Below are 13,766 nucleotides of genomic sequence, written 5' to 3' on the forward strand. Positions count from 1 at the left end.
TTTAGGGGTGAAATTCTTACAAACAACACTTCTAAGTAAAGGATTTGCATTTTTTATTTTTCTTCATGGATAACAGTGACTTAATAGAGCTATTAGAAATGGCTAAAGTTGAAAACAATCCTGCTGTATTATATCTTTTTTTATATATATTTTGAGATAACTAGCCTGACCATTTATTTTGTGTATTCTGTCCGTACCCTTCAGCAGTATTTTGAGTTCCTATTCCAGAATTTACAAAAGTGTCATAAAGGCATTGTGTGTATTTAAATACATTGTCAAGAAATAAGTAAAGTGGTAGGTCTGCAGGAAAGGAATGGCTCTCTGTAGATTAAATTTTACATCCCTTTGTGTCATCTGCTCAAGCATCTGATCATATAGTGTAGAGTGAATTAAGGAGAACCCGGCCTGTCTGTTTTTTTAAACCAGTGTGCAAATGAATGACAGATGCAGAGTGCTGTTTCTCATTAAAACAATATTGTATAGAGAGCATTTTCAAGGGCGAACACAGGACATAGTAAAAGTGCCACAGAACAGTAAAATAGAACATACAATCAAGGATTAGAGAGATTTAAAAATGCATTAAGCTAAAGCAAATAAAACAAAAAAACATAGCTTACACTAAGTTTTAATACACATAGGAAGTTTCAGCATGATAACTAAGGAAACAGCAAATGGCGTACTTACTAGTGGAACACAACAGTAGAAAGTTCTAGAATGGAGGTGTGAAACAGCTGAAAACATATCCCCAGCTTGTGGGTCTTTTAAAGGATTTGCAAGAAAGTCAGGGTCAGGAGATGTCAGTTAAAATATGAGGCTGAAGGGGATCAGAAGATCAGAGATATAGCCCAGACCAAGTTGTGGAAGACTCAGCAGAGTGCAAGAGTTTTAAATGCAAATTGAACTCCGATGGGTTGCTTGTATAAATAAGCGAACTGTGAAAAAATGCTTTCATGCTGGTTATAATCAGACACCATTCTGGCACTTTGGTTTTTATACCAACTTGTTACTGGAGTCCATTGGTGTAGACAGGAAGAGACAAAGGCATGACAGTGTGATTTCCATCTGCAAGACCAAGATATGGGCATACTTTATTGCCGATTACGGAAGCTTTTCTTTGTGACTGTTTCTTTTGCCTGATTGTGCGTTTCAGAGAAGGTTTTATTTCACACAAAGCGTGGCTACCCCAAGGTGGTTTTTAGTTCAATGCATACTGCTAAAGAGCAAGTTAGTTGTGCTTATAAGGTTATGATCAAAGGACACACATCAATCAGACTTCATCACTCCCTCGTCAGTCATATAACACTGACAGCAAGGGGTAGAAGCATTGAATTGGGTATTCTAAATTGTGCAGCGATGAGGAAGTGAAGGGTGAAAAATTAAATTGGATTTACAGTCTTTTCTCCACAGATATATGGAGGTTTTGTGAGATTAATTGACGTCCAAAGAAGTCAGTGTTATGCACAACAACCTGATGTGTTTACTGTGATCAAAAATCCCTGTATACCATAAACATCTGATTGTCTTTTTACAAAATATAGTTTCTCCATAATGAACACAAACTTCCAGATAGAAAGTAATAAGGACCAGCTAATCACACTGTCAGACTGATATAATACATCTACAGCTTTTGTCAGTAAAGACTAATTTTAATTAGGGTGGCCTCCCTGAAATTAACACAATTAATATTTCATAGTTTTCATAGTTTATTTCACACTTATTAAGACGTAGGTTTAATAACTATTTCAGAATATTCCAGAATTATGAGTTCAGTCAGCAGCCCTTATTATGTTGTATCATAATGCTGGTAATGATGCAGTAGATCAAATGAACAAAAGCTTAATGCTCAATTTGCATTTTAAATTATTTCAATTTAGGGGAAACTTGAGAATCCTTTTCTGTCACCTAGTGCAAGGGTGATTATCGAGAGAAATGGGAACCCTAACTTATTCTGCCTTTCAAGATCCCCAAAATCACAAGACGCCAGAATAACACTTTCTTAAGAACATTTAGAACATTTTCTCTCTGTCTCTTCACCTGCTTTCTCCCAATTCTCTTTTTCTGAGCCCGAGTGACCGCTACTTAAAGAAGTTGTAAATGAGACCTTGTGTTGTATGACATTGTGCTGATAAGTACACACAACAGTCTCTGATCTCCTGTAATTAATCTGTTGTGGGCTGAGTTACAGTATACTAATAGACCCTGACCTTGGGATCTGATATACGCAGATTGGGAGAGTTTATGATCTTTATTACCTGAAAATCTACTGCTTACGCTATCTCTTATCTGCTCCATTGATTTTTAGATTAAATGTAATTGCATTTATGATAAGTGAATTATAGACAGCAGGACAAATGGTAGAGGACTACGCACAAGTCGAAGGATGCTGTGGTAGAAGCCCATATTTCCCAGGAAATAAAAGGTACTCTGTCAGGGGTTGTTGAATGACAGACATCAAACAGACGACTTACATCTGATTTTCCTGTGCAAAAGAGCCACGTTCTGTGTTTTGCTACAGCTTTTTGTTATACCTGGTGACATCTGTAAGTATCATTATTGTTAATAATATTTTTTTTTCATTAATCATACTGCTTCCCCTTGTGTATTAATAAAAGTCAATTTGTGAGTGAGTGATCGCTATGTCTAGCCACTGCACTTTTGAACTGACCTGCGGGGAGATTGTGACATCAGACCAGTCTCTTCTGGAACTGAGCTGTCAATCATCTCATTTTGAGTTGTTATACAAAGTGGCAATCCAGCATCAGACTCTGACTTTCAAAAAAACATTTCCATCCCTAATGACTTTCAAAAGGTAGCTACCCTCAGCCCCATAGTGACATCTCACACACGTCAATCACAAAAATGTAATTTACAGTTGTATTAATCCACATGCATTTTTAGAGCCATAAATACCAAAAAATGTGCTCTGTCCTCTAGTTTAAGGAAAAAATAATTAGGCCACGATTGTATTAACCAACATCAACAAAAAAGTTTTGAAATTCTATATCTCAAACTGCTCTCCAACTCGGATTCAGCAGCCCTGTACGTTGAAGTTGATAAACAGGCTTGTCCATATCTGCCTCAGCCTGGAACTGGAACCGCTTGCCCTCTGGATAATTGCATCCCGCGGCAAGCCCGTCTTTCCAGAAACCAAACGCTTGCTCTACGTCTAGAGCTCAGTGAAAATGGAAGGTTTTTTTAAATGACAAAAACTAAATGGGTAAAAAAATGGAGTGTATTTTTTAACTTAAAAACCTTTTAAACCAGTTGATAGAACCTCAAACCAACACATTTGATTTGGTTTTAAAGGAATGTAAATGTCAAGAAAAGAAAAGAAAAATGGAATCTGCATTTCTGACAGCAAACACATTTTGATGAAATATAAATCTTGGTTGCGGGGCACATGTAACAACATTATATCACTCTAGGGTTTTACTTCACATTTGGGGGATTGTACATACACTGTACATAACTGGTTCTTCTCCCTCTCGTCTGATGGAAAGCAAACAGCAGTGGTAGACTTAGGTAAAGGATCAATGCAGCCTTGTAAGGAGACATTTAAAAAGACATTTGCTTTACTTTGTAGAAATTCTTGCCCCTTGATTTCCCCATAATTCTGAAATTTAGGATTCCGGAATGTTTAATGTTGGAGAATAGTTGTTGGCCAGACAAATCAAATGGCAAAGGAGTTTTTTAAGAAGTGTCATGGTGCCGTGTCTAGTGAAGTGTGGGTTCCTGTGTGGACTAGCACGTCTCCTGTGTTTTTGAACATTGTCTCTTTTCATGCGCCGATTTGTTTCGCTTTTGTGTTGCTTGCCTTGCAATTCCACTTAAGCACTGCTCACTTGTATGACTATTTCCTTAACTATAAAAAACCCAGCAACATCCATAGCATAATTAAAATGCATGTTTAATTTGAAACCCTAGCTTCTTCGTAAAGCCACCCCTACGAACCTCATCAACATCAACCACATTTAAAGATGCGTTTTAGTGTGATTGTAATAACGTCACCGGGTTTGTGTCTCGATGAGGATTACACGAAACAGGCTTAGAGGAACATTCTTTAAGGTCTCTTGTCAGATCCAGTGCATTTCACTCGTAATTCCAATTTCTATGTGGCGTATAGTTTAAATGCTCAACTCTGCATGACTGTCTGTAACACATTTTTATGTATTTATTTATTTTATTTTCAGCAGCTGTGCTTAAAAAAATCTTGTGCCACAGTTTAGTACACATTTATCAAATTTAACTGAATTTGTCCAGACCCTACTGTTCAGAAACAACACTGTTATCAATTAAACACATACTACTACTACTACTACTACTACTACTACTACTAATAATAATAATAATAACAGGTAGCCTAGGTGATAGTGTGTTTACATTATACATTTTACTTGTGGTAGCTGCAGCAGTAGTAGCACTACCATTGTGGTATCTGCTTATTAAGTCCTGCAGATCAAGTTACCAGCCTCAGAAAACAAAACAAAATGTAGGAATTGCAGGCTATCAATGCATGCTCTAAAGCCCAGGTTTTGTCTTGTGGAAAGTAGCTAAATCACATCATATTTCTGTTTTGTTTTTCAGTGCACTTATTATACAGCACGCTTCATTAAGTCCAACAATAAAGTTGTTCAGAATGTTTTAGTTCGCTGGCCTAAATGAAACTCTTACACTGTGCATATAATTTCATTTCATTTTCTGCTGCATAAAAAAACGTCAGCAAGCACCAGATTGCATCACGTGATCTGAATCCATGCAGGCCAGGGCAGAAGTAAGAAGTGGCAGATGCGAATAGGTGTAACATGGATCGTGGAACAGAATACAATTGAACAAAAGAGAGTGTTTTCACACAATCTGGTGGTGATGTTATTGACATAGAGACACTGCTTTGTCTCTGTAACCGATTATTTTTTTAGAGCAGAAGAAATACAGGTGAATGTTGAGAAACAATACGTTGGTGAGACAGACTTGAGTATCTTGTATTGTATTCATACTGACCATGATCTCTCTCTCTCTCTCTCTGCATCTATCCATCTATACATCTAGAATGGATGCTTAGTTAAGTATATATTTGTAGGAAGGAGGTATAGTGAAGTATAAATAAGAGTCAGTGCAGAATCTGAACATAAAATGTAATTAAATAAACCGAAAGATTAAGAAAATTAAGAAACAATATTCTGCCTATAGAAGGATTTCTACATACTTAACACATAACTTGTATTTGCTATCTGTATCTGCAGTATGTGCTAAACTGTAGTGTGATGTTGAGTGTGGCAAAATGTTGTTGGCATTTGAATCCTGGGATTAAACAGTACAACTGTTTTACACAAGAGAAAATATGGGGTGGGGGGTGCAAAGAAGCCAGATAGTTAGATCTTTCAAAAAGAGGTACCTCAATTTGAATAAAACATATTTAAGAAAGGTCTGTTTTTTATACATTCCTTTTCATAGTTGTATTCAACTATTGAATTTGTTTTTCATAAAGGTATTGATGAGGTGATGGTAATAATTTCATTGATTAATGCAGGATCCAGAATAAGCATTCACAGTCCAGTGCATCCAAACAAACCACTTCTTGTCTGTGGATCATAACCATTAAGACTGTCTCACAGTCGCCTAATTATTCCTCTGTAATTTGTTTCAATGAAACATGGACTTAATGCACAATGAAAGAATAGTAAAACATTCAAAATTCAAAATAGTGTTCTGTTGCTACACCTTCTTTTCTGATTTATTGTATCTATACAAGACCCAATTATATTCAGTGTCTAATCCAACTAGCTAGTCATTCAAACTTATCTCTCTAGAAAAGAAACACAAGAAACATTTAAATCAACATTAAAATGTCCATTATAGCTACACAAAATTAGGGCTTAGGATCTTCCTTAACCCTGCCCAGCCTCCGCCCTCCACCCCACCAAATTACTAACCTAGTAATGGACGGCACCTTTCCATTGTGTAGACAAAAGCAGCCTCTGACAAACCAGCGGCCACCAGGTGATATGTTTGAAACCTCTGCTCAGTGAGGATGCTGACATTATGATTTGATACTGGCCTAAGTCAGTGTGAGTCACTGCCAAAGTCTTTGTCAATATTCTATATTTTGTTCATGACTTTCATCGAGGCCTACGTGGCTTCAAAGGAAATCTTTCCCTGTCAGTCAGGGAGCTTGACACAGCATATCTTTTCCGCAGTAATTTGCCAGCTTCGTCTGCAGTAGAATAACAAATGCAGAATCAGTGAAAATTCCTCAGGATGTGTGACCACTGGGTCACTAAATTAAAAAGGATGTTTCATTTTATGCTGTATGCATTTTAAATGAAAGACATTAGCCGTTTCTGCAAAGCAACTTAATTTTCCAGCACATAAAGCTGTGAGAACTGAGATTAAATCACATTTACAGTGGATATTAAAAATATTTGAATTGCAACAGCAGCATCTGCTGTTTTGTTTTTTTATTAATATATTATTACCCTTACTGACGCAGACATTCAAATGAAAAGTGAGAACACGTTGCGAATGAGCTGCATCATGCCACTCACTAGTTTATTTCACAGGAGCGATGCACATTTTTCCCGTCTGACTCTGTGTCTTTACAAAATCAATTACAATTATTATCGCATTTGTGCATACACTTCATTAGAAGTAAGTGCTGGGCAAACACAGATTGTCAAGGTGAATAAACTGAAAGCAGTGTTTGAAACAAAATAGTTTCTAATGTAAGCATGATCGGTTTAGCAAGGTCATGGAGCTCGGCTTTTATAAAGGTCCAGATGGAGTGCCTTGCAGTGGCCAGTCAGACTGTACTACAAAGACTTGCGGTTTTATTTGAAGTGTACCAGTGCCAACAGGGCTATAAAGTGCTTCTCTGAATTACTTTGTTGTGGCTAGGTCTTTTCCAATCATATGTATGCATTCATCAATAACCCATGCCTACAAGCACTCAGTTGTTAAGTTAATGTGTAAATAAAACAACAGACCTTTGAATTTAGTTTTTTCCTTATCAGTCATAGTTGCAGACTGTCAGCTGTGGTCCTTTTCGAATATTTTGAAAATAGTTAGCAAATTGTGATTGGATAAAAGCGTTTTTTGAAATGACAATAAACATTCTACTAGTAACACAGTTACAGTAGTGTGAGCTTGGACCATTGCATCCTACATTTATATATCATAAACAAAAACCATGTTGCTTTCATCACTATGCTTCTAAGATTCCTGTTTTAAAGTTCCATCACCTATATTTGTAATATTGTCTGTTATTAATGTACTTTTCTTGAAAAAGAACCCTTCAGCATTCAGACGTTTCATTTAAATACTAGACATAGTATTAAATCATTCTATACTCTTATATTTCACCCACAAATATTATTTAATAGTAATAATCATCACCCTAATGTATGTTCTTCATATAGTGACTTATATTTGTGTGTTATGGCGCTGTAGAATTTTCAAAACAGACAACTCAAGAAACAAGTAAATTAAATATAGAAGAAGAGATTGTAGAAGGTGTTCTGAGCTTCTGACAGTCCTGGAAAGAGGATCCACAGTTCTGCCTATGCAAAAAATATGGAAAGCAGTTGACCTCGTGTAAGAGACAGTTTATTTGCACACATTTGTTTTCCAGCATTCAAATATGCTTTTGCTTAATACACAAGGCAGGCCTGCTTTGCAATGTGTGTGTGTGTGTGTGTGTGTGTGTGTGTGTGTGAATATATAAACAAATAAAATACAGAAAGAAAGCTCAGTTCCAAATATAGACATTTATACACGTATGCATTTTGCTCTTTAATGATGGGATGTTTTAATTTCTTTCTATACACAATAATGTACCGTGCTCTCTGTCTGATTAAATGCATGATGCTGTTTAGATGTCACAGTCTTTCTTTGCCAATACCCTATTTTGGATTGTTGTTGAGTAGGTGATTATGACAGTGAACAAGAGATAACTGTTTCATCACTTTTTATTTCAATAGATCCAGCTCAATCCAGGCGTTATCCAGCACTTAAGCAGTGGAACGTATTGAATGCAGTATCAAAAGGTAACTAATGCAGAAAGTTCTTAGCCATTTGCTTAAAGGCTAAAGGAGGTATTACTGAAAATATACCATATGATTAGCCCAGTATTTAACTGATTTGTGTATTTTATTGGGGAGCTAATTTGTAGTTCACCAAAGTAAAAAAACAAAAGAAAATGTTTAAAGTGTTTCGTATGTACATAAATTCATAAACCAGATAATGTGTACTTTTGTTTGTGTATATCATGAACATCTCCATTTCATATTTACAGTGTTCCTAAGAACAAATAGTAAATACCCAGCCTATACAGAAATCTCTTGCATTTGTATATTACCCTTCACTCGCTTTATAAAACATACATTCATAAACCTCAGAAAAACATAAGGCTACATTCAGCCTCTTAGCAGAGCAGGGCTTGTTTGCTGTTGTTTTCTCTTAAAAAATAATGAAACACAGAGGTTTTGTCAGCTCATGAGCCTAAGGGAAAATTAACTAAATGTATCTTCCTCCTACACCATTTATACCTTGCTTGCCTCAGACAGCCAAGTGATTGATTGATCGGCCAATTAGGATCCACATTCCTGAAATTTTCTGGCTAATCAATCAATTTGGACTCCCACTTACCTGACAGACAGGGAATAGGGCTAGGATGTTGCCCTTAAACTACAAGCTGGATTATTCATACTGTTGCACAGAGATACATGTTATGAATATCAGGTACATTCATTCTGCACTTTAACGAGATTAAACGTGTACATCATTCTTGTCGTAAATAAGATAAAACTACAGGGTGAAGCACTGTATATCACTATATGTTTTTTTTCTCTCTCTCTCTCTCTCTCTCGCATGTTTGCCTTAGAGAAGTCTTGTGTCCTTGCTATAAATGCCATCTCCCATGCTGAATTAATAAAAAAGCAGATTTTACATTGTCTTGTTTAAACATAGTTGACAGCTGTGGACAAACAAGTTCTGACTCTTTCTGTTGCATTATTTAGCTGTGAGGGGGATTCCCAATGGAGTGACCCACTATTTGCTAAGCTCCACTAGGCTGGGTGGTTTGAAAGTCAGCTAGGTCACTAGGGGTTCCTTGGATAGCCCTATGTGTTGCCGGTTGCATGTGAAGTTGCATACTTATCAGCTGAAGATGCATCAGTCCTCTCTCTAATGCTCGTCCTCTGCTGTTTGTGTTGTGAGCATACAGCGTGACAAACAACACGTGGATATGCCTGAGAGGACACATTTCAGAATTGTATGTTGTCTTCATTTTCTCTGTTGTTGGTGAAACGGATCGAATGTTTGCATTTCCAGACTGACTGAGGTTATACAAATCTAAATAATTGCTGATTCAATTTTTGTTATTGTATAAAGTAAATTAAAAACATCAAAAGCAATATATGTATTTGCCTTATAATGAAATGGCTCTGTAAGACTAAACAAAGTACTTTTATAAACTGCTCAGGCTGTTTTCAAAAAGAAATCAGGGCCTAACTTGAATTCTGTTTAGTTTAGTTATTTCAGTCTTTAAATGTGTTCTCAATACCTGACATTGGGCAAAATATTTGAATTGATCTCTGGTTTATATTTTAATAATATCATTATATGTGAAATGTGTTTGCACCTCCATTTGCTATTGCAACATAATAAAAAGACAGTAGGTCATGATTTGTTGAAAAGTACTTAAAATGCATGCAAAGGACGATGTTGTTGACTGCAGCGATCCGATCAGGAAAGAAGCCCAATCAGAACTGTCCATGAAATCACAATGAGGTCAGTTTCTTTTCTGTGTCTCTAACTAGGATTTATATCCCCTCTATAGATGGGAGTGCTTTCCATGTGGACATTGGTAGGAGATTTTTTTTTAATTATGAGTGATAGGCCTAAACAAGCCATCGTTTCTGCCTTGCTATAAGCTCTGCTAATCCCAGCCAATACTTCTTTGTAAAAACTTATTTCCATAAGCTTCAAGTGGAGGTATCGTGTCAACTGCTGTAAAGCACAAGTATGTTGGAAAAGAGACATGCAGAATCTCATCCACTGCCACAGACATGAGCTGCATGCTTAAATCTCACTATTCCCTCATGCTGTGCAGAACACATTCTTAATGCTGGCTTTAAACGGTAAACCTTGATAGCTCCAGGAAAAAAGAGAAAAACAGACAGAGAGAGAGAGAGAGAGAGAGAGAGAGAGAAGAATTGCTTTGGAGCAGAAATATGTATCATTTTACATATACGAATTTGAGTTTTGACAGGAGTTACATGGTTAATAACTTAATATCATTATATTTTTGGGAAGATAAAATACAATTTGCCCAATTCCACACATCCACCTCTGCTTGAGAAACTATAAATACCTGCTTTCTGACACACACCCCTAGCGCTCAACGTTTCGCATCCCACCCCCTCCCCAGTCACCGCCTCCGCAGCAGGTCCTTGGCTCATTCCTCTTAGTGGGGGGGTCCGACGGTCCAGCCCCATTCTGCCAGGCTTTTGTTCCCTTCTGCCAGTGAATAAACCAATCGTATCTAACCTGTGAAGCCTAAATTGGGGTTGTACACTACTGAATTACATGTAACATTGCCTAGAAACCAGTAACAACATCTATGAGTGATGGCTCAAAAGCTGTATATTATTTTCAGTGCTAAATCATCAATCGAAAGTACTGAAATACTGCTCCAAGTCTGCCACGCTCATACATTGATTTGTATATCTTGAAATATAATCAATCGTGAATCTTTAGACAGTTCTACTCTGATTTTGAATGACAAAATATCACTTGGAGTAGTTTCCCCCTATTATTTAACATTGGCTCTATGGAAAGCCTCGAGCAAGGGGAAAACTATAATAAAATGCTGCTGAATGTCTTGTTCTTTTACTGTGCCTCTGCATAATTGGAGTCTTGGAAGAAAAAAAATAATTCTGATGGGGTAGCGTCTGAACGCCGTCTATTCTGTAGTATAAGAAATCATCTGATTTAATGTGTGATTTAATTTTTACCTTGTCACTGCTCGAAAACTTTTAAATGAAAACTTTAAAATTACAAAATCTATGCACCAAAAATATTGGCTGCCATTATTAGAATCTTATGGATGTGTTTAGACGTAAAGCCCTCTTTGACAACTCTGCCTTCATAGAAAACAAAATGTTCCTTTCTTTCATTTGTAAATAAAGAGCCAGAAATTCTTTGCAAAGCCAAAAACACAATCTGATGTAGCCATTTCCACTCAGCAGGGAAGGAGTACAATATCAACCACTTGATGAAAGGCTTCTTTAACAACAAAATACACAAATCCTAATACGAATACACACAGAGCTGCCACGCAGAGAAGGTGAGGGTGTGTGTGTTTTTCCATTTCTCCTGTTTCTGCTCTTTTTCTGTGGCCTTAATCTGCACTAAGATCCTCAGTCTCTATCCAGTCCAAGCTGCAATAACTAAAGGTTGTTCCTGCCTAAGGGCTGTTAGCGACCTTTTTATTTGTCTGAAAAATACAAATCCGAAAACCATCTATGCCAGGCCTATGAATTTTGTTACGCCAGGCAAATATAATGTCCTTATGAAGAGTCTACAAACATAACCAAGGCCTATAATGAACAGTTATTTTTTTGTATTTCTTTGTAATGTGCTTATACAAAGCGTCATGGATGGCCAAGCATCTCCTAGATATTTCTGGATCATGCTTCCAGCTGCTCAGGAAAGTCATAGCACAGATGAGCTCAGCACTGTATTAATGGAGAAATGCTGAACATCTAGTGATTTGAAAGTACTCCATGGAGAGGAGGCTTGAAAACCCAGAAGAATATGACTAATTTCTTCAAAACACTGAGAAATATACCCCCTGAAGACCCAGGCTTACTTGTACTTACTACGCCAAGATTAACCTTACCTTCTACTACATACATCTATTGGGGTTGTCCGAACTCCTGAAGCATTGTAATAGAGAGGAAAGCGGGAACCTGGGGGATGCATGCTGGAGGTACAGGAAGTGGGGGATGCTTGTAGCAGTATGATGAATAAAATGTTTAGAAATAACTATCCCAATAACATTTCTTACTTTCCCCTCAAGACTGTTAACACTTGAGAAATGGGTAAAGTCATGTTTAGATAATACGATTTACTGCCGATTGCAATCATAATAAAAAAAGTTTTGTGATGTCAAGTGTCTTGGAGGAGATCTCAGAGAAGTGTCATATGCATCCTTTCCAGAAATTATTTAATAGATTGGAAGTAACAACATGAAATTCCCTGCCTTCTTCTGCAGACTCTGATTTTCTGTCGGGGTCACTGCCACAGCACTTCAAGGCAGCGTATCTTCTATTTGCAGTAATTTACGGACATTTAATTAAATGCTAAATTCCCCAGCCACAGATATTATGACTACATAATGTTCCCTTTAGGGTACATTAGCTTCTCTCAGGAAAAAAGGTAATGATAATGCCTTTATCTACATCTATTATTTCCAATGTCAGAGAAATTGATATTTTATTGCATCTCTGTTTTTCTACTTATTATTTATAATATATAGTGACACTGTGAAGGGTCAGACACAGTGTCTGGGTTCTCAAGGGGGGGGTACAGAGAAATAGTGGGGAGCCAGTCACAGATGGAAGAGCAGGCCAGGTGTTCCCCAAGTCATTTACTCTCTCGCTAGGTATCTGGATGCTTGACTAATGCTGTAATACCATTAATATGCATGTGTTCTCATTCTATTCCGACTGCTCAGAATTAAAGGGATACACCACATTTTACACAGATGTTTACACCGATCAGCCATAACATTATGACCACTGACAGGTGAAGTGAATAACACTGATAATCTCGTTATCATGGCACCTGTCAGTGAGTGGGATATATTAGGCAGCAAGTGAACATTTTGTCCTCAAAGTTGATGTGTTAGAAGCAGGAAAAATGGGCAGCGTAAGGATCTGAGCGACTTTGACAAGGGCCACATTGTGATGGCTAGACGACTGGGTCAGAGCATCTCCAAAACTGCAGCTCTTGTGGGGTGTTCCCGGTCTGCAGTGGTCAGTACCTATCAAAAGTGTCCAAGGAAGGAAAAGCGGTGAACCGGCGACAGGGTCTTGGGCGGCCAAGGCTCATTGATGCACGTGGGGAGCGAAGGCTGGCCCGTGTGGTCCGATCCAACAGACGAGCTACTGTAGCTCAAATTGCTGAGAAAGTGAATGCTGGTTCTGATAGAAAGGTGTCAGAACACACAGTGCATTGCAGTTTGTTGCGTATGGGGCTGCGTAGCCGCAGACCAGTCAGGGTGCCCATGCTGACCCCTGTCCACTGCCGAAAGCGCCTACAATGGGCACGTGAGCATCAGAACTGGACCATGGAGCAATGGAAGAAGGTGGCCTGGTCTGATGAATCACGAGCATCACCAATCGAGCATCTGTGGGATGTGCTGGACAAAAAAAAAGCTAGGGATATATCCTTTTAAACAGGGATGTTTATTTTTCTATGATTCCAGTGTGGCAGTATATATATATATATATATTTTTTTTTTTGCTCAGAAGCACAACATTACCCTTACAATATATACATTACTAGAGGCTTCTGTTGTGGCATATCATTTTGTGTAATAGCTCGTGGTTTTAGATGGGGAGGTTTATAACCATCTACAATATATATTAGACATATGATGCTTTTAAAAATCAGATTTTCCCTTGTTATTAAACGACTCTTGGAAGAATCTGTGTTGCCATATTGGGAGTTGTGGAAAGCTTGACGTTGGAAAAATGCCTATCAGT

General features: G+C 37.6%; 1 protein-coding gene across 1 annotated transcript in view; it reads left to right on the forward strand.

The window, feature by feature from the left end:
• The window catches only part of LOC136771499 (transmembrane protein 178B), a 76,013-nt gene that overhangs the window by 6,069 nt on the left and 56,178 nt on the right, over window positions 1-13,766 (forward strand). Inside the window, exon 2 of the mRNA XM_066723839.1 lies at window positions 7,974-8,039. Within this exon, the coding sequence (XP_066579936.1) occupies window positions 7,974-8,039 (66 nt within the window). The remainder of the gene's footprint in view (window positions 1-7,973; window positions 8,040-13,766) is intronic.

The sequence above is a fragment of the Amia ocellicauda genome, chromosome 15 (genome assembly GCF_036373705.1).
Source record: "Amia ocellicauda isolate fAmiCal2 chromosome 15, fAmiCal2.hap1, whole genome shotgun sequence".
Lineage (NCBI taxonomy): Eukaryota > Metazoa > Chordata > Actinopteri > Amiiformes > Amiidae > Amia > Amia ocellicauda.